Below are 24,744 nucleotides of genomic sequence, written 5' to 3'. Positions count from 1 at the left end.
CCGGGCGAAAGAGCTGCAATCAGCCTCCCGCGGACGATGCGGGGTGCAATCGACGTCGAACTTGTTATTTGCATGTAAATTACGAGGCGAATTAATTAGGAAATCAATGGGCGTTATAATTTCGTGCGCCGTTCGGTGAAATTGCTCAATGGCTGGTCGATATTTTACGTTTAACGATGATAGATATAAATTGGAATAATTTATTAAAACAAAAAATATTGTTTACTTTAATTAATATGAGGGGGTATACAGTTGCTTAAATAGTTACTAAATTAAAATGAAAGATTAAACCACTAAAAAAAAAATATAAATAATTTATATTAAAAAAGGTTTATCGTTTACTTTATGTAAATTTATAATTTTTTTATAAATTTGGTAACAGTTATTTTTTAGTTTTTTAATAAAGGATAGTGTGTCAACACTTTTTTATGATAACAGATAATTGTTGAAAGAAAAAATGTCTTATAACTATTATTTATTTGTAAGTACAACCATGGTCAAAAGTATGAAGTATCTTATACTAAGTATAATAACATTAATTTTTTATTTTTTACTTTTTACAAAGTGAATCTGAACGAATTATCAAATTTATTTCATAAATTTATTTCAGCTATTTGAATATACATATTTCCTTTTTAAGCACAGAAATCGAATAAATTTAGAAATAAAGATCTGTATAAAATTGTAATTTTATCATTTATAAGAGTTGAATTTTGTTTAAAATTGTTTTTATTTTAATTATTAAACACAATTCACCAAATTTATTTTCTATATTTTTTTGAAGCACAGAAATTCTAATTTAATTTTTAAATAAACTTTAATAAAAAAAATTTTATTTAAAATTATTAATTTATTCTGTATTAATATATTATATTTCTATATTTTTGGTAGATATTTGAAAAAGCAAGACTATAAATTTTTCAATTTTAGGATAAAAAATCTAACAAAAATTAATTAATTTAAAAATTTTGTAGTTTTATCAAATGTAATAATTGATTTTTGTTTAAAATTATGTTTTAATTATTGCAAACATTTTTTGTATCACATTTATTTCCTGTATTTCTTGAAGATATTTGAACATGCAAAACTAAATATGTTATTTTTAAGCACAAACATTTAATCAGTTTTAATTTTTTATAAAAGAATTGTATAAATGTAAAAAAAAATTGTCTAAGAAAACTATTTTTTTATTTAAAATTATTGTTTTTATTTTAATTATTATACACAATAATCTAATTATAGAAGAAATTTATATTTTGTTTCGTAATTTATCAAATTTGACAAAAGCTTTATATTTTAAAATTTCATATTTTATAACAAAGAGTTTAATCAATTTGTATTGTATTTTATTCCATTTGTTTAACAAATGTAAATATACGTAATGAATGGAAAAAATATTTATCCAATATAGAAAATGTAATCTATTTTAACAGCTTAATAAAATATAGTATTTAATATATATAAATTATTTTAAATCGAAATTTGAAATACACATTAATAACCATTTTATTAAAGAGAATTTCCGTGTAACAGATATTATAAATTTTTAATAAAATTATATTTTCCAACATATAATAAAATGCCATGCAGATAAGGCAATAGAAAAGGATTTGGTCGCACGGCAAATTCTCCCAATAATTCCCGAACAAAACCGTCTGCGACCTACATAACCGAATTGACCTATTCCGAAACAATTTAGCTCCGGTCGCGCACCGATAAAACTAAAAGAAAACGAAAACTTGGGCGAACTTTTCGCCTCCCAGTTCGATTTTAATGCACGATAATTTGGGGAGGTGAAGAGACGTCGGTTTTGCGGACGGTTCCGAAATCGCGCAAGGGTCGAATTCGATTAGTGTAAAATTAGCCGGGATGAAATTCTATTTGCGCACCGCACCGGTCGTCCGACGATTGCGGTCGTTTTTCATGGGACGACATAGTTTTCGTGTAAATAATTCCGGATGCGGGCGAAATGTATTTGCATTCAGGCGACACATGCACGTTGCGATGGCGGAACTTCTAAACGGGACAAGGTTTTTCTTTGTCGGATATTCGGGCCGGATTTACAAAGCTTTTGTCGCGGTTTCGCCTCCGGGATCTCCCGATTGATTCTAAGAATTTTTTTCCTTTTATCTATTTCTCTCCCTGTGTGTTTCAAATTGAAAGTTTCAATATACATAAATATTTTGCGGATTTTTCATACCCATTTATAAACCATTCACACATTTATTTCATTTTTTTCCTATAAATCGTTCACACCTAAAACCGAAAATAATTCCTACCATAAATTTTAAAAGAAATGATATTATATTTACATTATCCAGTGTATATTAATGTTAATAATTGTTTCAGGCACATTCTCCATTGCTGGGCTCTGGAGATCACAAACCCGTAAGTATTTTTAGCTCGTTGTTTATTGAATACATACATCATGTAAAATATACATGACCATAAAGAAAGCCGTACTATACAATTTTATTTTTAAATGTTTTAATTGGTTTTTTTCCTTTCTTCTCTTTCTTCAGCTATCTTCCTTGGAAAAAAAACTGTCTGAATTATCATACAATATTACATTTTTGGCAATAAGGGATGTTCACTGCCCGCAGATTTTACACTACTATTGAGGTGAACTATGTTCTTAAGTTGGGCTCTTTAATATTTTGAAGTACACAGTAATTTAATTACAAACTATTAGTTCATTACGAAAGCATAAATTGTTTTACAAAAGCTAAATTCATAGTTCGTTGCCGAGGTTTTGTTAAGTTTAAATTTATTATACAGTATCTCGCTTAGAAATAATTTAATTTATGAAGTTATTTCTAATCCAATCGCAAATAAATTGGTATTGTTAAATTCATCAAAATGTCCTCTTTTTCGAAAAGTGCCTGTCAAAAAAGGCAAAAACAAAATAGTAAGAGTTGAAAATGTGATTTTGATAAATTATCTTATTCCTGTCTGTCAAACTAATCACTGAATCATTGCGATGGTAATTTTCTGAGATCACCTGACGTCGTTTTTTTTAAATGTCACAGTCTGATCGGGAATTGTCTCAGAAATAAAGAAAGTAAAAATATACGAGGTATTTCGTAATTACAAAAATATTGTTTGAATTCGAAACAATTCAATCTTATCGTCAACTATAATTTTAGCCAACCTGGAGGAAATAGGACATACTAAAATTGTTGAATTGAATTAGTGGATGGAACTTCGTTTGACCTCAAACTAAACTATGGTTTCTTCTAAAAAAGTGAAAAAATGAACACATTTAATTTTTCATTAGACATTTTTTATTATCTGGATATATATGTTGTAGAAACACATTTTAATTTAGAATTACAGAAATATAATCGATCAATAAAATATAAAAATTAGAGTAACTACTTCCAAAGCAGATCGTTTTTCACATTTCGTTTAATTTTTTTCGCTATTTCATCCCCGTTTACGCTGAAGGACCATAAATCCCGACGGGGGTTGTCCTAAGTAGCAACATCTCCGTCCTAAGTAAGACTAAAAGTCGTAGCTCCGGTCCATCCCTCAACGACGATGTCCGGCCGGCCACTTATGTCTTCCGCCTTTTGTCCGTTTCCGTTCGGTCCTTTTTGCGGCTTTTCAACCCAAAAGTCTGTTTCGAACATGACCAAAAAAATACACAAGCCAGCATCGATTATAATCGTCCCGGCGAGTGGTTTCAAATGCAGTTTTAGGTGAAGCATAAAGTTTGAATGGTAATTATTAATTCCGAAAGTGGAAAACCAAATTCCCTAATTAAAGCCCAGGCTGTTCATTCATAATTTAACAAAGCAATCCACTTTCTGTAATGTGGCGCTTTTAAACATGCAAATCATCCAAACTATACGCGTTCACGTGCACGGGACTCAAAAATAAAAAAATGGACGTAAAAGAGTGGCTTAAATGAGAAACGCTATCACAGAAATAACAAATTAGCTTAACGGTATGAATACAGTCCGGGCTTTTGTTGCGTCTCGCACCCCGATTTATGTTTAAAAGACTAAAATGGGCCCTTTTCTGCTCCTTAAATTGACCATTAGGTTCGCGATGAAGGGAACGATGATATTTTTGTTACTACATCATTTCAAATGGTTCCCACATTTCGCATCGTCCGTTGTGTAAGGCGGAAGAGTGAGTGACGACGTTACGATAAAGTTTACATTTGTAATTAGTTGTCAAGGATCAATGACGCTTAAAATTACCCGTTTTATATGCAAATTGCGTCTCCGATACAGCGAGAATTGATTACCTTTGAATTTGTGCTTTTTTTGGTCGGATTTAACGCTTCTAAGTCCTCAACTTTCGACACGGTTTATTAAATGCCTCCAATTCGATGTTTCATCGTCAAGTCAAAGTTTATAAGCCATTAAAATCGATGCTCCCGGGGAAATTGTGTTTTACTAGGGAATTTAAAAGCATCGAGTAAATTATTTTTCAATAAATAGATTTTTAAAAATTTAAGAGGCCAATGGAATGGTTTTGAATTTATATTCCTGCCAACCCACGCTGACATCAAATTGCCTTAGATTTCTGGAGTCCCAAGATAGAAATCATTTTTATTAATTAATTTATGATATTGCGTCATTTTAACTTGATTAAATATTAATAATGATTGTCGGAAGGCACACCATATTTGAAGTTATAGTTATTCTAAATATTTATTTAATTTTGATTAAATACAGATGTGACTGTATCACAGAAGTAAATAAATCACATTTGTTAATTTTATTTGTGATTATTAATCGCCCTTATCAATATTACAGTTTACAATTAATTAAGAAGACCACTTTATTAGTCTATTTATGATTTTTTTTACAAAAACAAAGTTTATTTGCCGTGACAAAGTGATGGGCAACTTAATTTTAACTGAAAATTTTAATGCTATTTTCGTAAACATCATTTTTTTGGGTGACAAATTTCACTTTCTGGCAACTTACACAGAAAGAAAATACTCAAACAAACCCTAATCTCATTAGCGTCTCGCGTAAACTTTGACGGAGCGCAAAAATTCACTTCCGATCGTACTGGAAACTCGGCCTTAATCAGATTACGCCAGTTACTTGCCGTTGCCGAAGATTATTTCGTTCCAGAGCGCCCACCGAACAAGCTCGCTATAATAACAGAGTTTGCAGTTATTCCGTTCTAACGATACTAAAGAAAAAAAAAAAACAATCAATATACCGTTTTGCACAGAAAAGTCTTTTATCCCGATACAATAAAACATATCTGTGGCGTGATCCGGAGGCGTTAAAACGGCGCAATTATTTTTCATACGCGCAAACAAACCGGAAGCGGTGCGTGAAACGTCTTCCGCAATTTTCCGGGCGGTTGATCGTATCGGTTGCCATTACCTGGTTTCGCATGTTCGGAAAAATAAACTACTGATAAGGCCGCGTGCCAAAGTATGATTCTCGTTCTGGGTAAACCATCCGAGGGTTTCACGAACGATTTGGCCCAGCGATGTTGCTTTATGTTTAATAAACCACAAACGAGATTTTGAACCGTGGGTTAAAGTCGTATCTGCATTTTTGGAATGTTAAGTTTACATCATAGATAATCTTATACGCACTACAGTACATTTTAATGTTACAAAAATCTTCTAATTTTTTTAATATGTGTAGAAAATTTAAAATAATTGAAATTTATTATTAAAATGCTTCAGAAGAGAGTCGTTTAATTCGCACATATCATAAACAACGACTTTTTGGAAGACTTATTGTATAAAGAATACCTTTCAATAGAGATGAAAGTGTTAGGGCCTTTGCACTTCTGCAAGAAGGTCGATCGTAGTGATACGTGGCCAACTTGCTCCAAAGAAGTCACTCGGTTATTCACAGATTGTGGAATCGGTCTAGAGAAATTGGTATCAGTCGCAGGAGACCATATGATACTCGTCCGGGACTGACCACTCCTCTAGAAGATCGACATTTGGTTCAGGCGTCACTTCAAAAGCGAACAAGAACAACTTGTCAGAGGATCAAATGACTCAAGAGTCTATAGACACCGAGGAGAATGATATTTGACAAGAACTGTGGCTGAAGAACTTTTGAAGGAGAAGTACAGTTCTTCACGTTTTGGCAAACGGAGCGGCGATACTTTAATGATATTCTACAACCCATTGTGTTACTTGAATCAGTAAAGACCAAATTTCACTTTATAACAAGACTGCAAAGCTACACGCTGTCAGAGTTGTTTAAAATTTCTTTGAAGAACATGATTTGGGTGTTATGCCAGCGAATAGTCCCAATATAAATCCAATAAAACATCTTTGGGACATTCTAGGGCGACGCATTCAAAAATTAGTTCAACATCTTCAGAGAGAAGATCTGATCAGCCGGTTGGTACAATCAATACATTAAAGTTACGCTGATCTTTGAAGAAGTAGAGGACACTATTAAATATAAGAATATATTTAATTTTTCGACATATTTATATTGTTACATTAATTTGAATATTAATATAAAATATTTTAATTTTTTTAACTCTACTATAATTAAATCCGCAAATTTATTATACAATTGTTTTTATACAGCAACAAAAAAAATCATTTCTATATATTTATTAAATAAAAAGTTACAAATAATACTTTGATGTGAAACCTATTCCATTGTGACTAGTTTATTTTTATGTAGCAAATTTTTTTTCATGTTCTCCCTGAATTTACGTATAACAAAATCAAAAACTTGGTTTATGGAAATTAATTGACAATTCATAGAAAATTAATTGTTATTAAAAATTAGCCTATTAAAAATATTTTTATTGTATTTTTCAAAACAATTTTTTATTTTTCGTTGTTTAATTAGTTAATAATTATTGTAAAATAATTACCATAAAAAATGGATTATTTGCCATTGTTTGGAACGTAGAATTTGTGATTTGACCATGGTCGAATGACTGTTTTTGTTTCATATCTATGTTCGTTAATCGCTTGCGGTAACTTTTAATAGGAACTGTTGGACAAGGGAATTTCCAGTAAACAACCCTCCAGAGAAGTCCGAGCTCATAACTTCAAAGTATAGCCCAAATTTTAGTCACGACCTCGAAATCGGACGCATTATTCCGCAACAATAAAAATAACCATAATGTTTGTATGCACGGTCTTCCATTCGAGCAACGATCTGATCTCGCATCGGCACAGTTACTGAAAATATCGTTTCTGTCAGCCGCATACGTGTGGAACCGTGAAATTTAACGGTATGAAAATGTAGCGGGACCGAGTCTCCCAAGCATCCAGCGGCAGCAACACGCAGCAGACGATTTTCGGGCTTAGTTCGATATCGCTGACTGTGCGACGCTCCACGGATTTTTTTCCTTTGTTCAAATTCGGTCGTTAATTGTTCGTGTAAACCGCATTTAAATATCGAACGGCCTTCCAACGGGTAACTGTGCGTGAACTTTCTTTTTATTGGTTTTGTTGTTGTTGTTGTTTTGGTTGTTGGGTGTGACGGTTTTTGTTATCGCGGTCCAGGTGGATTTAAATGGGTTGCGGCGTCAAGAGTAATCACGGCAAGAATGGGACGAGATCGCAGACTGCGGTGGGTGTTGTTTTTTGGAAAACTCGCTCGTTTTATGTATTTTTGAACCGTGTGCGTTTAACCTCGATTGTGCAATATCTATGATTGGAACGTAAATGTGCGATGCCATGTGCATTTTTAAATAATTCCTAGTTTTCACTGTTCAGGGGGATTTATGTAATATTTTCGGCTAGTTTTAGTTGGTATGAACCAGTGGACGGCTCATGGAATCATTCCAAAATTGAAAACAATAAAATTACAGACGTTTTTGGTACCAAAATAGAAAACTTATTATTGTGCCAATCAATTAAATATTTACGATTTCTCAAACCCACGTTTTTATAACATGTTACAAATTACTTATATTGTTCATATTTATATTTAAAACACATATTACTGTTTTCAAACGTTGTCATTGTACTTTTTTAATCATAATCATGCAATTTAAAATATCACCAAGAATAGTACAATAGACATTAAGAGAGAAAGCAACAAATTACAGTTAGCATTATTAAAAAATATATACTTGATTAGAAACACGAATTTCGCATAAATTAAAGTAAGTAAAATAAATATTTAATGCCTTATTAGTAAAAACCTAATTGAATATGGTAAGAGTCCTAATTTTAAACTATAAATATTAATCATCTGCTTAATAATTTAAAAACACCATATTTGAATAATGTGGTTTAAGTATCATTATAAATAATATCAATAAAATTTGACACAAATTACACCAAGTTAAAATTAGCATTTTTTAATTATTAGTTGGTTGAATAAAATTTATTTTAATTTAAATTAAAACATTTAAATTAAATTTGTATTAATTAAACTGAAATGAAAATTATAAATATTATCAATTCTGAAAAACAATAAAATATATTTATTGTTTTTTCTGTTATTGGTGTATTTACTATGTATTTGGTCAATCTAATTTCATTTTTTAAAAATTATGTACTTTTTTTATTTTTCAATGGACAAAGTTACAGCAACTTTTTACCTTATGGCCTGGCTCTCTGTGAATATGTGATTATTTACCAGTATTTTGCTTATTATAATTATTTAATTATTAGTTGAAGTGAAACTGTAAGGAAAATTATAACTGAAGTTACCAAGGGAAACAAAAGTGATGGCTAAATATTACTATTATTAAAAAATTTAGGAAAACTGGCTACGAGTTCGAAAAACTGGAATGACAACAGATAATTCAATTGTCAAAAAACAGTCCAATATGATCGTCATTTGAAATTAAAGACAAACTGCAAAAGACTTGCTGAACTTAGTTCAAGAACTGTGAGATGATTATTGGATGGGGTTCGATTAAGCTTACACTTACAGGAAAAAAATCTGGTTTCTTCTAAAAATGGGAAAGAAGTCCAATTTAGACTTGCGTACTATCACATTCACTGGACCACAGAATAGTAGGAACGAGTTTTTAGTGACAAGTCTACTTAAAAAGTTTGTTATTCCACAGTAAAACAATATCTTGCATCCATATATCGAAGAAATGATGTTCTTTATAAATGTTTTTCAACATGAAATCGATGTGAAACACAAATCCAACATTATGACGGATTGTTAAAACACTAAAGTATTGATGTTTTGTTTTGCCCGTTCCAATCTCCAGGTCAACCCTATAGACGACATGGGGAATCACGTTTATAACCAAATTTAACATAAAATTGTACTAATTTAAATGAATTCTTGCTCTTCAAATCAAGAAGCTTAAAGGAATTTAGACTTGTCATATATTCAAAAAATAATCGAGATTATGTCATGGAAATGATCCAAAAAAGTTAAAAAACAAAATGTTATTATACAAAGTGTTAATGTTAAATTAAATAACACCATTCATTAAAAATCCCTTTCAAAATTAAAGTTGCTATATCCAGGTTAGTTCAGAAAAATAAATTTAAAGCATTTTATAGTATAAGAATATAGTAGTTTTTATAATATATTAATACTATATAAAAATAATGTATAATAATATAATATAATATATATTGTATAAAAAAAACAGGTCATATCAAATAAAAGAGTTATATATAAAATAATTAATATTTTAAAAAGTTGGTATGATAATACATACATACTATACATATCATATATGTCCTTTTATTTTAAATCTATGAATTCCAGCAGGACAATAATATTATGAATATAGTTCAGTAAAATTTTACTCAAAAATTCTTCAGTAAAATGTATTTCATATATAATGAATACAACGTCTTGAATGTATTTAATTAATTAAAAAAAACTGAAAAAATTAATTGCCAATTACTTTTTCTTCATCATTTATGGAACTCTGAATATAAGAATTTAATCCGAAATTATTTCTTTTCAGCTCCAAATTGTAACATTTTAAATTTTTTCATGCTGCACCAAAATAAATAATAACCACAAAAAACAATTTAAAGGGATTCCGTTAAAACTTCCCCAGAAAAATCCTGCGAGACACGTTTAAATTGCAGGAAACTCAGCGGGTCGGATTTCCGGTCACAAAAAAACGCAACCAAATCTCGAATTGCAATTAGTTCGGAAAGTGCAAACTTACGTAGCCAGAGGCTCGGGCGTGTAAAATCGGTTGTGACCGAATGTTGTGTCTGGCCGGTTACGCGGGATCCGTCGCGTCACGACGGATTTACGGTCTCGGATTCATCTCGCCCGATTTTATGCGAAAAGTTTCCAGGTTTAAATCATTTCTACACTGCGCCGAATAAATATTTATGTGATGTTTTCCTGGTGGTTTTATTTCTTTAAATATAAAAATTACACGGGTGCTCCTTCGTAAAATCTAGTTTAAGTTTTTCCCCGGATCGAACGCGGCGTTGAATATTTTAGGAAAGTTCAACTATAAAACATTGCTTTTTATATGGAATCAGGAAATAGAACTGGAAACTTTACGTATAGTCGAGTTATATTTCTAAGTTGAGCTTTCTGAAGATATAATTTATATGGCTGCCACAAATTACAATTCGATTTTAGTGAAAATGACCAAAAATAGCTCATCATTAAGGTCTACGTTACCAGCAAATAAAAGAGCATTGAAATCGTTAAAATGTTATCATTGTATGTTGTGCCAGGCATACGTGTACAGAAATCGGACACGCAGTGATAAGAATTAGAAATTCAATTAAAATACGATATTTTCAATTCCAGTGGCCGCGTTCGTTATTTATGTGCCGGATATAAATCCTCCACGATTCGTGGAATTGCGAGATATACTGTGAAGGAAATAAACGCGAGAAAACACCTTATTGATGTTTGGATTATTTGCACAAGTGTGGAAAAATTCTGATAGAATTTACCATTCATTACATTGTGAGAAGTGAATAATAATTAATCCGTCATTACTCTCCACCGAAATATTCCGTTCTTATAATTAACGAACTGAACAAAATCTCACAACCAACAAAGACCGGAAGTTGAACATGGTTAAAAATTCGTGTTTGTTGAATCGAGAATGTCTTTATTTTAATATTGGATGGAAATCACCCTAAGGACAGACTTGCTTTACGAAAATTTATAGCAGAAATATTGCTCTATTTTTACAGTAACCGAGACAAAGGCTAATTTTGCTTTACATTGCGGATAACTTTGTGGCTTTCGCAAGGAAGAAGCTTTGTCGATTTACTTCGAATATTATTTTCTTTGATTTGCTTCAGAATTTTCTAATTAAAGGCCTCTATTACTTATACAATTATTTAATGAGCAGGATCAAATACTAAAGTAAATATCGGATTCATTTAATTAATGAAATTAATCTAAGCATAACTGATCAATTACTCAAAAATTAATAATTTTTTTTGAAAGTTTTTTTTAATTATTGTAAAAAAATGTTTAAAAAATATAGTTTGATAGAAAATATTCACAAAACATATTTATTTTAATTAAAACATCTAAAATCAAATTTTAATTATTGACTTTATGGCGTCTTCAAAAATTGTTGGTAGAAAGAAGCTTTGTCGAATTATTTCGAATATTATTTTTTTTATTTAATAAGCCATTTTCTAATTAAAGTATTTTATAACTGAAATTAATCTAAGTGAAATTAATAATTTCAAAAATTAATAATATTTTGTTTGATATAACAACTGGAAATTTTTTATAAAAGTAATATTTTAAATAACTAATGTTCTTTTTAAAAAATATTGTTTTATGGAAAATATCTACAAAATGCTTTCTTTTATTTTAAAGGAAACTTCTAAAATTAATTTTTAATGGCATCTTCAAAAATTGTTGGCAGAAAAAACTGTCGAATTATTCCTAAATTTATTTTCTTTTTTATTCAGTACACCATTTTCTAATTAGTATTTTATTACTGAAATGAATTTAAGTGATAATCAATTATTCGAAGTTTCAAAAATTAATAATATTTCGTTTGATTTACATCTAGAAATTGTTTAAAAGTATTTTTGTAATATAAAAAAAGTATTATTTTTAAAAATTATTGTCTCATAAAAAATATTTACAAAATATTTTTATTTTAATTAAAACTTTTTTTAGTCATTGATTTTATGGCATCTTCAAAAATTGTTTGGCAGAAAAAAGTGTCAAATTATTTTTAATATTATTTTTCTTATTCAGTACACCATTTTCTATTAGTTGATAAAATATATTATATTTTTCATAAATTGAAACATCTAATGCGAATTTGATTAAAAATATGAAATTTTGCTCAATAATGACTTTTATTAACAAACTCTATAGTAAAATTTGTTCAATAAAATAAATATAAATGCACCATTTGTCAGTTTCCCGAATATCAAACACTGTACATTTAAACTTTAATCTTAAGTCTTAAAACTTCCTAATCAAATTTACTTCACTTCTCCCCTACGTTATTTATCTTTCTCGCGCTTTACAACTGGAAAACATGTTGTTTCTTAAATCGGATACATTTCCAATTGAAACTTTACAGGAAAAATGTATGTTCGCGCGTCGGAATGCGGAAATTCCAGCCGAAATGCCCAATGCACCGATCATTTGTCTTTGGGTAGCTGAATAATAGAAACGCTGACATGCCAGTGTAACCTACGTGTACGTGTTCGCCATTGAAGCTCGGCTTCTATCCCAATCCCTAAAGCTCTATATTAAATTCCTTTAAATAATTGCAGAAACCCCATACCCCAAAGCCGAACACTGACATTTACTTTGAGAACGTTTCATACACGTGCAATAACGTTTGGCTTTCCGGAAAACGTTCACCTTTTTCACTCAATATCTGATCTCGATACGTGACCGTCACATTGATCGGCCGATGACTGATTCCTTGTCATCTAGGAGTGTTCCATTAGACCTGTCGTTGGCACTTTATTCCCCCGGATGAATTTCACTTCGAAATGCTGGATTGGTTTTTTTGTATTTTTTTGTCCATCCTAAATCTACCTATTTCTCCATATTTGAGTTGTTTCTGGAAAATTAATTCAGAGCTTATATAAACAATATTTATTTGAAAGGAATGTTAATTTGAGAGATATGTTATATCAGTAATATTGGGCAAACATGCCTGCTAAATGTTGTTCAAACAAACTGCCCCAATACACGAAACATTATAACCAATTACCACGTTTTGAAACCTTGTTTATAACGTGCTTTTCTTTTTTGTTTTTAGGTGAACGGTGACGATGAGTGGGAGTACGAGGAGATCGTGTTGGAGCGGGGCGGCGCCGGCCTGGGCTTCAGCATCGCGGGCGGCACCGACAACCCGCACATCGGCGACGACACCGCCATCTACATCACCAAGCTGATAGCTGGTGGGGCGGCGTCGGCAGACGGCCGCCTCCGCGTCAACGATTCCATCCTCTCTGTCAACGACGTGTCGGTGGTCGACGTGCCACATGCTCACGCCGTCGACGCCCTCAAGAAGGCCGGCAACACCGTCAAATTGGTTAGTAAACAATCATATTTTCATTAAGTCCTATAAAATTGGTTAAGAATTATTTGCATAACGTTGTTGTAGGAAGTTATAGAAGGCTTTCAGTTTATCGTCTCGACAGTAGACTATTCTATGAATTAGTAGCAGAACTATTCTTGTCTAATTTATCCGCGACATTTTTCATATATATATAAATATAATTAATATATAATATTGTTGTAATAAGGTTAATTTTTACAATTCTACACTGTTATCCTTAAAAATGCACCTTCGTCAAATTTTAAAATCAAGCCTCTAACTCGCACAAAAAGAAAACGAACTCATTAAACACATTTGCGAAGAGACTCGTTTCCATTTGAGACATTAGTTTCTGTCCTATTAAATCGAATTTCCTGACTAATGTCCTAACAGTAAACCGCGCTTTGCACCGTCAGTTTTAAATTGTCTAGTCGCAGAACGTAACAGTAAACGAATATAATAAACAATCTCGATACGACTCGGCAACAATACAGTAAAACGCCGGATGACTCCTTTGTTCTCGTTCCTTAATGCGCTTCGCCTAAAAAATGAGACACAAGAAGAAGAAAACTGAACAAGTAACGTCCCGTAAAAACACAACTTTAATTAGCCGTTTCGTTCCCTTCTTTCAGATGTAATTTTATTAACAAAGGTTCCCGAAAACGAGTTAATTATTAAGTTGCTAACCGGCAGAGGGGGGAAACCCCTTCATCAAGTTTCGCGTCTGCGGAATAACGAGACGTGCAATATCGCTTCGATTAACATTCTCAGTTTTAATGTGGTATTAATATTATTTTGTGTTTTATCAGAGTTTTGTTGGGAATGTTCCATTTCAAATTAACATTCAGTTTATATATCTAAAGGAAAATATTGAGGTAAATACAGTGGTGATCATAATTAATGCATTGAATTAAATATCAGAGCTTTAACCATTTTATTAAACAGATGTTGAAACATTCATTAACTACAGGTTCAAAATATATGGAAAAAGCAATGGATATTCTTAAAAATGGCGCTACGAATTTAAAGAGCATTAGTAAAAAATTGTAAAAGGCACAGAAGGGCCACATTAAGAGATTGCAATTTTTAGTGGATATATAAATCACCTAAACTAATTAAAATTTTAATTCTGACGAAAAAAACACCTTTAACTAAGAATCAAAAGAAAAATCGATTAATTTGGGTCAAATCGAAATTACGGTGGATAATAGATGATGTTCCAAAGTGATGTTGGTAAATAAAACTCAGAAAAATAGGCAAAAAATTGTAAAATAATTAAAATTTAGTTTTTAAATAGGACCCAAAAGTTTTAAATTAAGTATAAATTTTTTTTCTACATAAATGTAAAACATAATAAATAAAATTTTTAAAAATGAATGAAAAGTTACCTGAGAAATAATCGCCAAAGGACGATTGAATCAATGGAAGGTAAATTAACTGAAATATGGGAATCTTTTACCCCTGAGTATTGTAGGGCCTTATTTCAAATACTAGGGACGTGACACCTTACTAAATGACCGAAATAAGTAAATGTCCAACATTAAGTGGTCACAAAAATGTACCTTATTTTTACATTTTTTAATTTAAGTTACATTAATTTTGTTCAACATTTACAGATATACAGGGCATCAAAGTGTGCGTAATTTTCCTATCCATGAAACACTATAAAGTAAAAAATTACCATAATTTTGTTGTATTTTTATTACGCAGTTATTTAATGACTAACATTATGCATTATAATAATTTGCTATAATTATGGCCACCACTGTATGAATCATATATTGATATTTTAATAAGCAAAAGTATAATTCAGATAAATTTATTTTAAAAAGACTTTAGTTATGACAGTGCCAGATCGGACGCAGGGTTTTGCGGTTATTGCATAGCCAGCATATTGAATGTGCCGGAAACATGTCGTGGATACCGGAAGTAGACTAGCACCGCCTAAATATGCGGAACAGGTCCGGTCGCGAAATTTAACGTGTGTTTTCGGCCGTCACCGTTCTCCTTTTGGTCGCCGTTCGTGCATACGTTGTTCAGACACGCTGAAATTAAGGGTCGTTGTTGTGTGTGTGTGTGGCGTTTTTGTTTGCGACTTTTGTTGCTTTCCCAATTCTGACGTGACGATGAGAAATTGCGCTTAAAAATTGTTTGGAAATGTTCGCTTCTGCTCAGCATAATAAACTGAAATTGCTCTTTTAAAATCCTCAATCTGGAGATTTTTTTAGGCCCGAAAAAAAAGGTTCAATTTAACGGCAGTAATAAATTTCGAATTTTATGACAACATTCTCATGTTGAATATTTTTTAAGACCTGTAAATTTAATTAGGTTCTTCAACGTAAAAGATTAATGGAAGGAAAAAGTGAAATTAAAAGGAAATTTATTGCGACATGTTTAGCGTTGTTTAGCGTGTTTATTGTTTACTTATGGAAATGAAGTAATTAATTCCTACAAGCTATTATTTATTTACGAATTTCCCAATGCTTCTTCTGCAATGTTTGATAAATACGTTTATTTATGACGTAGTCAAAACTACTCGGTAAAATAAAAACTGTATACAAACATTATGATAAGCTGCAACAGTTTTATTAACTCCTCAAAACAGGCAGACAAAAAGTACGATCCTTGAAGTGTAATTTGTTGCGAGGCAATTTGAGTTCAAAGCAATCTCTGAATATTCATGTGGCCGTAAATATTTCGTAGGGAAATTTCTGCCGTTCATGCAGTGAACTTAGACTCCACTCGAACAAACATAATTCAGATTTTCCAGAGGGGGTGAGTCGGAACCCGGACCTGTTTTAAATTGTTGAGGAACATTGATATGTTGAATGCGGCGTTTTGTGTCGCGACACGGAAACTTCGTTTGTTAGTTGTACAAATCCAACCGTGGCAAACGAACGAAACGTAATTTTTTTTACTATAAAACGTGAATATTTAATGTTGAAATCCACGTACGATATTAAACGACGACGTTTTTAATAACGCCCCGTGCGAAATGATGTCCGTTTTCTATTTGCCGAACATGTCGGAAAGTGTGCTCGAATTCGAGGGAATTGCCGTGTCGAGAGGTTGTAAGTGGAACTACGGAACCAGATTTCCACCACGAATCCATGTAATATTTTTATGAATACGTTTAATATTGCACGTGTCACAAAATTTAATGGCGTACTCAACTTATCAGAAGTAACAATTTGTTTTTATGGATTTTTCATTGGAAAATGTTTATTTAAAAATTGGGATGAGTTATTTATGTAAACGTCGTTCAAACTTTCATTACCGTTTTATTCATACTGAAGTTATTCTAAATTCTAAGTCAGTTTCAAACTGTAAATTTCTTAAAAACTGCTGAAGAACAATGTGTTTTTTAAGCTGCAAAATATTAATTTATTTAAAAATTATGCAGAGAATTTTTATGGAAATATCATTTATACTGAAATTATTATTTTAGATTAAATGTTAATTTTCTAGTTCAGTCTTAAGGTATACGTTTCTCAAAAACTACTGAATAATAATACTTTTTAAGTTACAAAATTATTAATTCATTTAAAAATTATACAAGAAATTTTTATAGAAATGTCATCTTTAAAAATTTAGGTACAATTTTGTTTATATTGAAATAATTATTCTAAATTAAATGTTACTTTTCTATGACTTCACAAACTTATTGATTTATTTAAAAATTATATAAAGAATTTTTCATGGAAATGTCATGTTTAAAAGTTTTACTAGAATTTTGTTTATTCTGAAATTTTTGTTGTACATTAAATTTTTATATTCTTGTTTAGTCTCAAAGTATAAGTGTCTCAAAAAGTACTGAATAATAATACTTTTTAAGTTTAAAAATTAATAATATATGTAAAAATTATACAAGGAATTTGTCATAGAAAAGGCATATTTAAAAATTTCAGTACAATTTTGTTTATGCTCAAAATTATTATATTAGGTTGAATGTTAATTTTCTAATCTAATCTCAAGGTATAAGTTTCTTAAAAACTATTAAATAATAATACATTTTGTGCCCCAAAATTATTAATTTATTTAAAAATTATACAAAGAATTTTTCATGGAAATTTCATGTTTAAAAGTTTTACTAGAATTTTGTTAATCTGAAATTTTTGTTCTACATTAAATTTTTATTTTCTTGTTTAGTCTCAAAGTATAAGTTCCTCAAAAACTACTGAATAATAATACTTTTTAAGTTCCAAAATTAATAATATATTTAAAAATTCTACAAGGAATTTCTCATAGAAATGGCATGTTTAAAAATTTCAGTACGATTTTGTTTATGCTGAAATTATTATGTTAGATTGAATGATAATTTTCTAGTTTAATCTCAAGGTATAAGTTTATTAAAAACTATTAAATAATAATAGTTTTTGTGCCACAAAATTATTAATTTATTTAAAAATTAAACAAGAAATTTTTCATAGAAATGTTATCTTTAAAAATTTAGATATGATTTTGTTTATACTGAAACTTTTATTCTAATTTAAATATTACTTTTCTGTAGCTTAAAGCACCAAGTTATCAATTTATATAAAAATTATACAAAGAATTTTTCATGGAAATGTTGTTTAAAAATTTCAGTACAATTTTGTTTATACTGATATTATTCTAAATTAAATGTTAATTTTCTAGTTCAGTCTCAAAGTGTATGTTTCTCAAAAATTACTGAGTAATAATATTTATTAAGTCACAAAATTATTAATTTATTTAAAAATTTAGGTACAATTTTGTTTATGTTGAATATATTATTCTAAATTAAATGTTACTTTTCTATGCCACAAAATTTCAATTTTTTCATAAAGTATATAGCCACAAAGTTCAATAAGAATACAAACAATTTTTCATTGATGTCATTTTTGAAATTTTCAGTACAAACTTGTTTGTCCAATTGATTATTATTTATATAAACATATTTCTCCTGTATGGGAAAAAATCTAGTTTTAATTTTAAATAAAAATTCCAGTTCAAACATTAATATCAAGAAAATTCAGTTGGTTTATTTATTTTTTGCACGGTCTATGTTCGTACAGAATATCGCAATTCTGTTAAATCCAATTTGTAAGATTTGTCTGGCAGAGTGGATACAATAACTGAAAGCGAACGTAATAGGATAGAATAGAATGCGTATTTTTGTGCAATTTTCTCGTAAATCGAATTAGGACATTTAAACAATTGTAATTGAATAAGTAAAAGTACAAATTAATTTAAACTTGATTGCCGCAAACCGCAAATTAGATATATGTTTATTTAATTATGCGCTTCATGCAAATAACTTTGGCGTAACGCAATTGTTTTGAAAGCTGTTATTTCAAACGTTTACATAATTTTCGAAAATATTCATCCCAGGAATTCAGGCTGAAATACACCAGTTTTGCAAACCGTAATAGTTGGAATATTTTTGTTTCAACGTAACGTAAAAAAAATCAATCTTGGTAAAGTTTATGTTATTTATTTGGCGGGCGAAATAATTCACCTGAAACAGGACCGCGCTTCCATAAATCACGCACGTTATTAAAACCGTCGCAGCGCCGTTTTAATATTGAAAAAAAATGGAAAAAGGACGTTCGCAAAACAATCAGGACGCGTCGCTCAAAATGTTCCGGCCCTAATGAACTCACTGCATGTGAGTTTTTTTCTAGTTTCTATTTTCCTGTAATCGAGTCACGACAACTGTGCAAATAAATGTGTTTTGTAACATGCATGAAAATGAACCCAATCCCGTTTTTTGTTTGCCAAATGTAATTTCTCTTTTTCCAGTGTGTCAGGCGGAGACGCCAGCCGACGAACATGCGGCTGATGGACATCGAGCTGGTGAAGGGTAACAAGGGCCTCGGTTTCAGCATCGCCGGCGGCATCGGCAATCAGCACATCCCCGGCGACAACGGCATCTACGTCACCAAGGTGATGGACGGCGGCGCCGCCCAGGTCGACGGTCGGCTGCTCGTCGGCGACAAGCTGGTCGCCGTCCGGGACGCCGTGGTACGTATCCAGATTTTTTTTTACCCAAACGTGTTAATTGTCCGGCAAAGTAAAATAAAACAGGAACAGTGCGAGGCGGATCTCTATCCGGGCTGTAAAAAAGCGTCATTCGGATATATTATTATTTTCCGACAAGTGCCCTGCGGATGGTGCAAAAAGTCCGGCCACCACAAGGCTCGTTATGTTCGTGTTAAAACCGTTTTTATCACCTCGGTCTGCCACACGTTGTTACATGTTGCTACAAAAACATTTTGTCTTACAAAAAATGTATGGTTTTTATTCGTTATTTTTCTTTATATTGTTGTTTTAAAAACTGAAATATATTGTTGTTTTATAAACAAGAACCACTGAAAATTTGTCTTCCAAAAAATTGTTATTACTCATTATTCACAGATAACAAATATTCTTGATTTATTAATAAAATCGTTTTAAATTTTATTTGCACTACTCCATTTCTCACCTTAATCTATTATTGGCTATAAAGAATACATGAAGTAATGGTCATAATTATAGTAACTTATTAAAATACAGTATTCGCTATAATACCTGGAATTTCTATATTTTGAACATTCTAATGATATTGAACTATAATGATTACATATTTTACCCATTCTACCCCACACCATGAATTGTACGAACTTTAAATTTTTTGGTTGAAAAAAAAGCCAGTATTCGTATATTTATACGCCTGGGCGTTTAATAACCTCATTAAAATGGGTAAAGGCAAATTTATTGGTTTGTAGTTGAGTAACAAAATATTAGATTTATATAAAAGAAGTGTTAAGCAAGTGAAAATTTCGAAGCGTTTGGAGTTAAGGACTAACACTATTGCGCTAATTATTCAGAAATATAGTCAGTGGTATGTTAGCACATGATAAGCTTCAGACAGACCATGAAAAATTACCTAACGTCATGATAAAAATGTGCGTATTGTTGAGCCCGACCCATTCTTACCATCGGCCCAAATTTCCGCTTATGGATTTTGGCTTAAAAAGTTGTAGGCCAGCAAAGAAGCCACTTCTACGAAAGAAGAACATCACAGTCAGACTAAAATTTGCCCCTGAGCACATTGGGTAGACAATGAACGACTGGAAAAAACAGTTTGAAGTCACGAATGTTGGATATCCGAAAGGTGAACGCTTGAATAACAAATACATAAAGACAATTGTTAAACATTGAGGAGGACCTGTGATTGTATGGAGGTGTTTTTCTTCGTACGGCGTTGGTCCAATTCATCGTATGGAAGATCGGTTCATTTATAAAGACATCCTTAGTAATATTTTGGAGTCGTATATGTTTGAAAAAATGTCTATAAGGCATATCTTTGAACACTACAACGATCCGAAACATACCTTAAACTTGGCTAAAGATTGATTTTTAACGGAAAAGGAGAATCTGTGGAAAATTCTTGAACCCAAAATCAGGGATATATATGCGAAACAGGACCGATTTATTTGAAATTGTGTGTTATTATTTGGTATTCAATAGAACAGAGGCAAATTGATAAATTGATTGCCATGCCCAAGAGATAGGAAGCAGTTATGAAGGTCAAAAAGTACCATACAAAATATTAATATGATATGACAAAAATAGTTTTTTATTTGTTAAAAAATAATTGAAGCAAAAATAATTAAATAGTACAATGATTTCGGTGTGCATTTAAAAATAAATTTTTCAAAAATTCCAAGTACAAATATTAAAAATATGAGCTGTACTACTTGAATTTAAATAGATTATTTATTAGTTGTATTTTGCTTATTACAATTATAATCATTGATAGATATGAAGCTGTAAGTAAAATTGTAATTTAACATTATCCATACCGAGAGAAACGAGAAGAGGTGGTTAATATTTTACGCTCCATAAGTTAATTGTTTCCTGTATTATTAAAAACTGGCCGAGTGGTAGCTACAAAAAATTGTCTGAATTCAAAAAACATGAAGGTAAATTGATAACTGAATAATTAGAATGTCAAATAAATAATCCAATCTTATCGTCAATTGAAATTAAAGCTAATCTGGGGGAAATGGGACTTGCTAAAATTAGTTCAATGACTGTGAAAATGTAGTTGGTGGATGGGGGGTTACATAATAACTCTGGTTTTTACTAAAAAAATGAAATCCCAGTTGTGACATGATTAGCACCATATTATTTAAATCATAAAACAGTGGGGACGAGTAGTTTTTAGTATAAATTTAATCTTTGATGATTCTACTTGTATTAAATATTCCACAGGGGCAGAACTACACAAAAAATTTGTTGTGAAACATGGGGGGGGGGGGGTGAAATTATCAATTCTTCTGGCGTAGCCAGGGACTGATATGTGTATAGACATATATTAAACAACAATTTGCTTTCGTATATTGAAGAAATGATGCTCTTAATAAATGTATTTTTAACATGAAAACTATACGAAACACCATCCAAAATTGTAACGGGTTGGTTAAAAGATTAGAGCTTTTTTAACTTGCCCATCTCTAGACATTAATACTAAAGAAAACATAACCAAATTCAACAATATTTTACAAATTTAAATGAACTCATCACATCAATTTAAGTAGTTTGAAAGAATATAGTCTTTTGTATTCGGAAAATGCTCGAGTCTATATAAAAACACAATGTTCTACAAAGTGTAAATGTTAAATTAAATAACGCAGATTTAATTATTAAAAATTCTTTTCAAAATTGCTATATTTATGTCCAGCTCAATTTAAAAAAATGTATGTAACAGTTTGTAGAATAGAAATATAATAATTTTTATAATTCTATATAAACACGACAATAGTAAATTAATATTATTTTAATAGTTCACATTAAATAAAAAAGTTATGGCTAAAATATTTAACATTTCAAAAAGTTACTATAATAATGATCAGTAATGTAAACACCGTTTAGGCTTAAACACCACAAAGACCGAAACCGTGTTAAGATAACCGCCCATTACTCCGGAGTTGGTACAAAGGATTTGCCGGCGTCGAAACCGGACCTATCCGGACAAAGTAAACCAATTATTTGTCAGGTGTCGGGCCACTGAAGGAGTATTTACTTTAATTAAAGCAAAAACACTCCTGTGTCGAGGATTTTAGGACACGTCCGAAAAATAGGTCCTTTATGCGCCTAATTAAAACTCACCCGTCATTAACACTCTCCTGCCGGAGCGTAAATTACGGTCGGAGTTCGCATTTTTTTTATTTAAGAAATTTAGAGGAAGTCCTGTGGAATTTGACGCCTCTAATCAAGTGCAGATTGTTCGTATAAAAGCGCACGTACCGTTCTATATTATATAATTGGAAATTGTTCGGGCGGCGCATTTTTTAACAATAAATTCGTTAAAGTGGAGTAACGCGGGGAAAATTCATTAACCGCCAAATGGAAAATGTTTTTTTTGCGTCCGCACGAACTGAGCCGAACGCAACACAATAATTATTATTAATAAGTTATGTGTGTGCAGCGGGCAGGTTTACGTTTAATTATAAATAAATAAAATTTATTTACGGTTTTTGATTATGAAAATAATAGATTTATGTGCGGTTGAAATTTTATTTACTGCATTCCAAGTTAATTAAAAATTGTTTTCGGTTTAAATTCGGAAATTTATCGCATATTATATGGAAAATAAAATTAAAAATACAATTAAACGCGTACATTTAATCCCGGTAAATCCGTCCGGCGTTTCCTGCGTTAAAGACACCCTCTTTAAAGTAACGTCGAGTCGTGACAGTTCAGCGACTGCTTGAACCTTAATGACCGCTTTTATTATTTAAAGTAATTCTTTCTTTATGCCGAGCCGTAAAGGTGAGCGGGAAGGATGTTAATCTAAACGAAAAAGGAGGACGGAATTCACGATTGCGATTATAATTTTTTTTAATACAAACTCTTTTAAAACGTTATGTTTAAAATAAAGTCCCGACAACGTACGTTTTTAAACTGGGCGAATTCATGTATCAATTACATGGAAATCATCAAAAGTTCGTCTGCGAGATGCGAGTTTAATAAAACAAGTGAAATAATCTAGTGGAGAATACGTCTGAAATGAAGTGCCGTATTCAGTTGCCGGCATACAAATGACTTGTTTCACTCTTTTACGGCTTTAATAATTTAGGGAGGAGACGGTGCCCGGAATATATTTTAATACTTTCATCACAGTAACTTTATTTACGGTACTACTTTTAAAATACGTCCCGCGCCTTCGCCAATAATAAACGCGGCGCTGGAGAACTTTTAAACTGTCCAATATGATTCTAATAAATTTTTGGGGCAACTTTCGGTCGCCGCCTATGAAATTCAATTGAAATCTAGAATAAACTTCGATGTTTTAATGTAGTTTCGTTGCAACACGACTAAATTGCTTTTTTCAAATTAAAATTTTGATTCAGGATTCTATGTTACTTGAATAAATACAAGGGGATTAATTAAATATTCCCTCCCTTAGTTCATTTTACTACTGGAGTAGATACTTGTTTTATGTTATTTGCAATAACCCCGTCTCCTTTTTTATATTATTCTCATAATTAACTCCAGACTTGTGCTGCATAATTTCATACCAGCTTTATTAACTTATAACTGTTAATTATAAAAGGGAAATTATACACTGTTCCAAGAAATTAACGCAATACATCAATAATAATTGATTATTATTAATATTTTCCGAAAATGGGAAAAATAAACGTATAAACTCTTTATATATTTATTTAAAAATAGATTTTTGTTTATAATTGTTACAAAAAATCTTAAAAAATATTGTTTTTTTTTTTTTAAATAAATTGATGTTTATAAAAAATAAAAATTTGAACTTAATGTGAGGTATTTCCACCTATACTACGAATAATAAATATATAAAAAGTGTAAGGACATATATAAAGAGTGTATACGTTTCAGAAAATATTAATAATAATCAATTATTATTGATGTATTGTGTTTTCTTGAAACAGTATATTTTCAAAATTTAAAACAAGGTAATATTAAAATATAAAAATAAAAAAAATCGCGTTTGGTTTATTGTTAAAGTTGTTTTCATTTGTTGCAGAAAGGCGAAGTGAATTTGGAAAACGTGACCCACGAGGACGCCGTCACCACGTTGAAAACCACACAGGACAGGGTAGTGCTTGTCGTGGCGAAACCAGAGAGTGCCTTCAATGCTCCCGCGTCAGATACCTCCTATTCTCCGCAATTATGTGAGTGCCAAACTAGATCGATTTTTGTTTTATCAATACCGAAGAAACATCGCATTCCCAAAACGGTTACTTATTTTTATTGGTCGAGATTTAGATCTTGCAGCAACTCGATGCGTTCATCTCTTAAATTTATGAACACGTTTTATTTGCCAATTCCGCAAATGGAGTG

General features: G+C 31.0%; 1 protein-coding gene across 13 annotated transcripts in view; it reads left to right on the top strand.

Annotated features, from left to right (window-relative positions):
• The window catches only part of LOC109601412 (disks large 1 tumor suppressor protein-like), a 211,928-nt gene that overhangs the window by 159,847 nt on the left and 27,337 nt on the right, over window positions 1-24,744 (top strand). For all 13 annotated transcript variants that reach the window (XM_049965447.1, XM_049965446.1, XM_049965445.1 and 10 more), the window contains 4 exons: window positions 2,350-2,388; window positions 13,135-13,410; window positions 19,180-19,401; window positions 24,428-24,575. In XM_049965447.1, coding sequence (XP_049821404.1) covers window positions 2,350-2,388; window positions 13,135-13,410; window positions 19,180-19,401; window positions 24,428-24,575 — 685 coding nt within the window. The remainder of the gene's footprint in view (window positions 1-2,349; window positions 2,389-13,134; window positions 13,411-19,179; window positions 19,402-24,427; window positions 24,576-24,744) is intronic.

This window comes from Aethina tumida, chromosome 3 (genome assembly GCF_024364675.1).
Source record: "Aethina tumida isolate Nest 87 chromosome 3, icAetTumi1.1, whole genome shotgun sequence".
Classification (NCBI taxonomy): Eukaryota; Metazoa; Arthropoda; class Insecta; order Coleoptera; family Nitidulidae; genus Aethina; species Aethina tumida.
The sequence above is the reverse complement of the archived record's forward strand: the minus strand, read 5'-3'. Positions and strand labels throughout refer to the sequence as shown.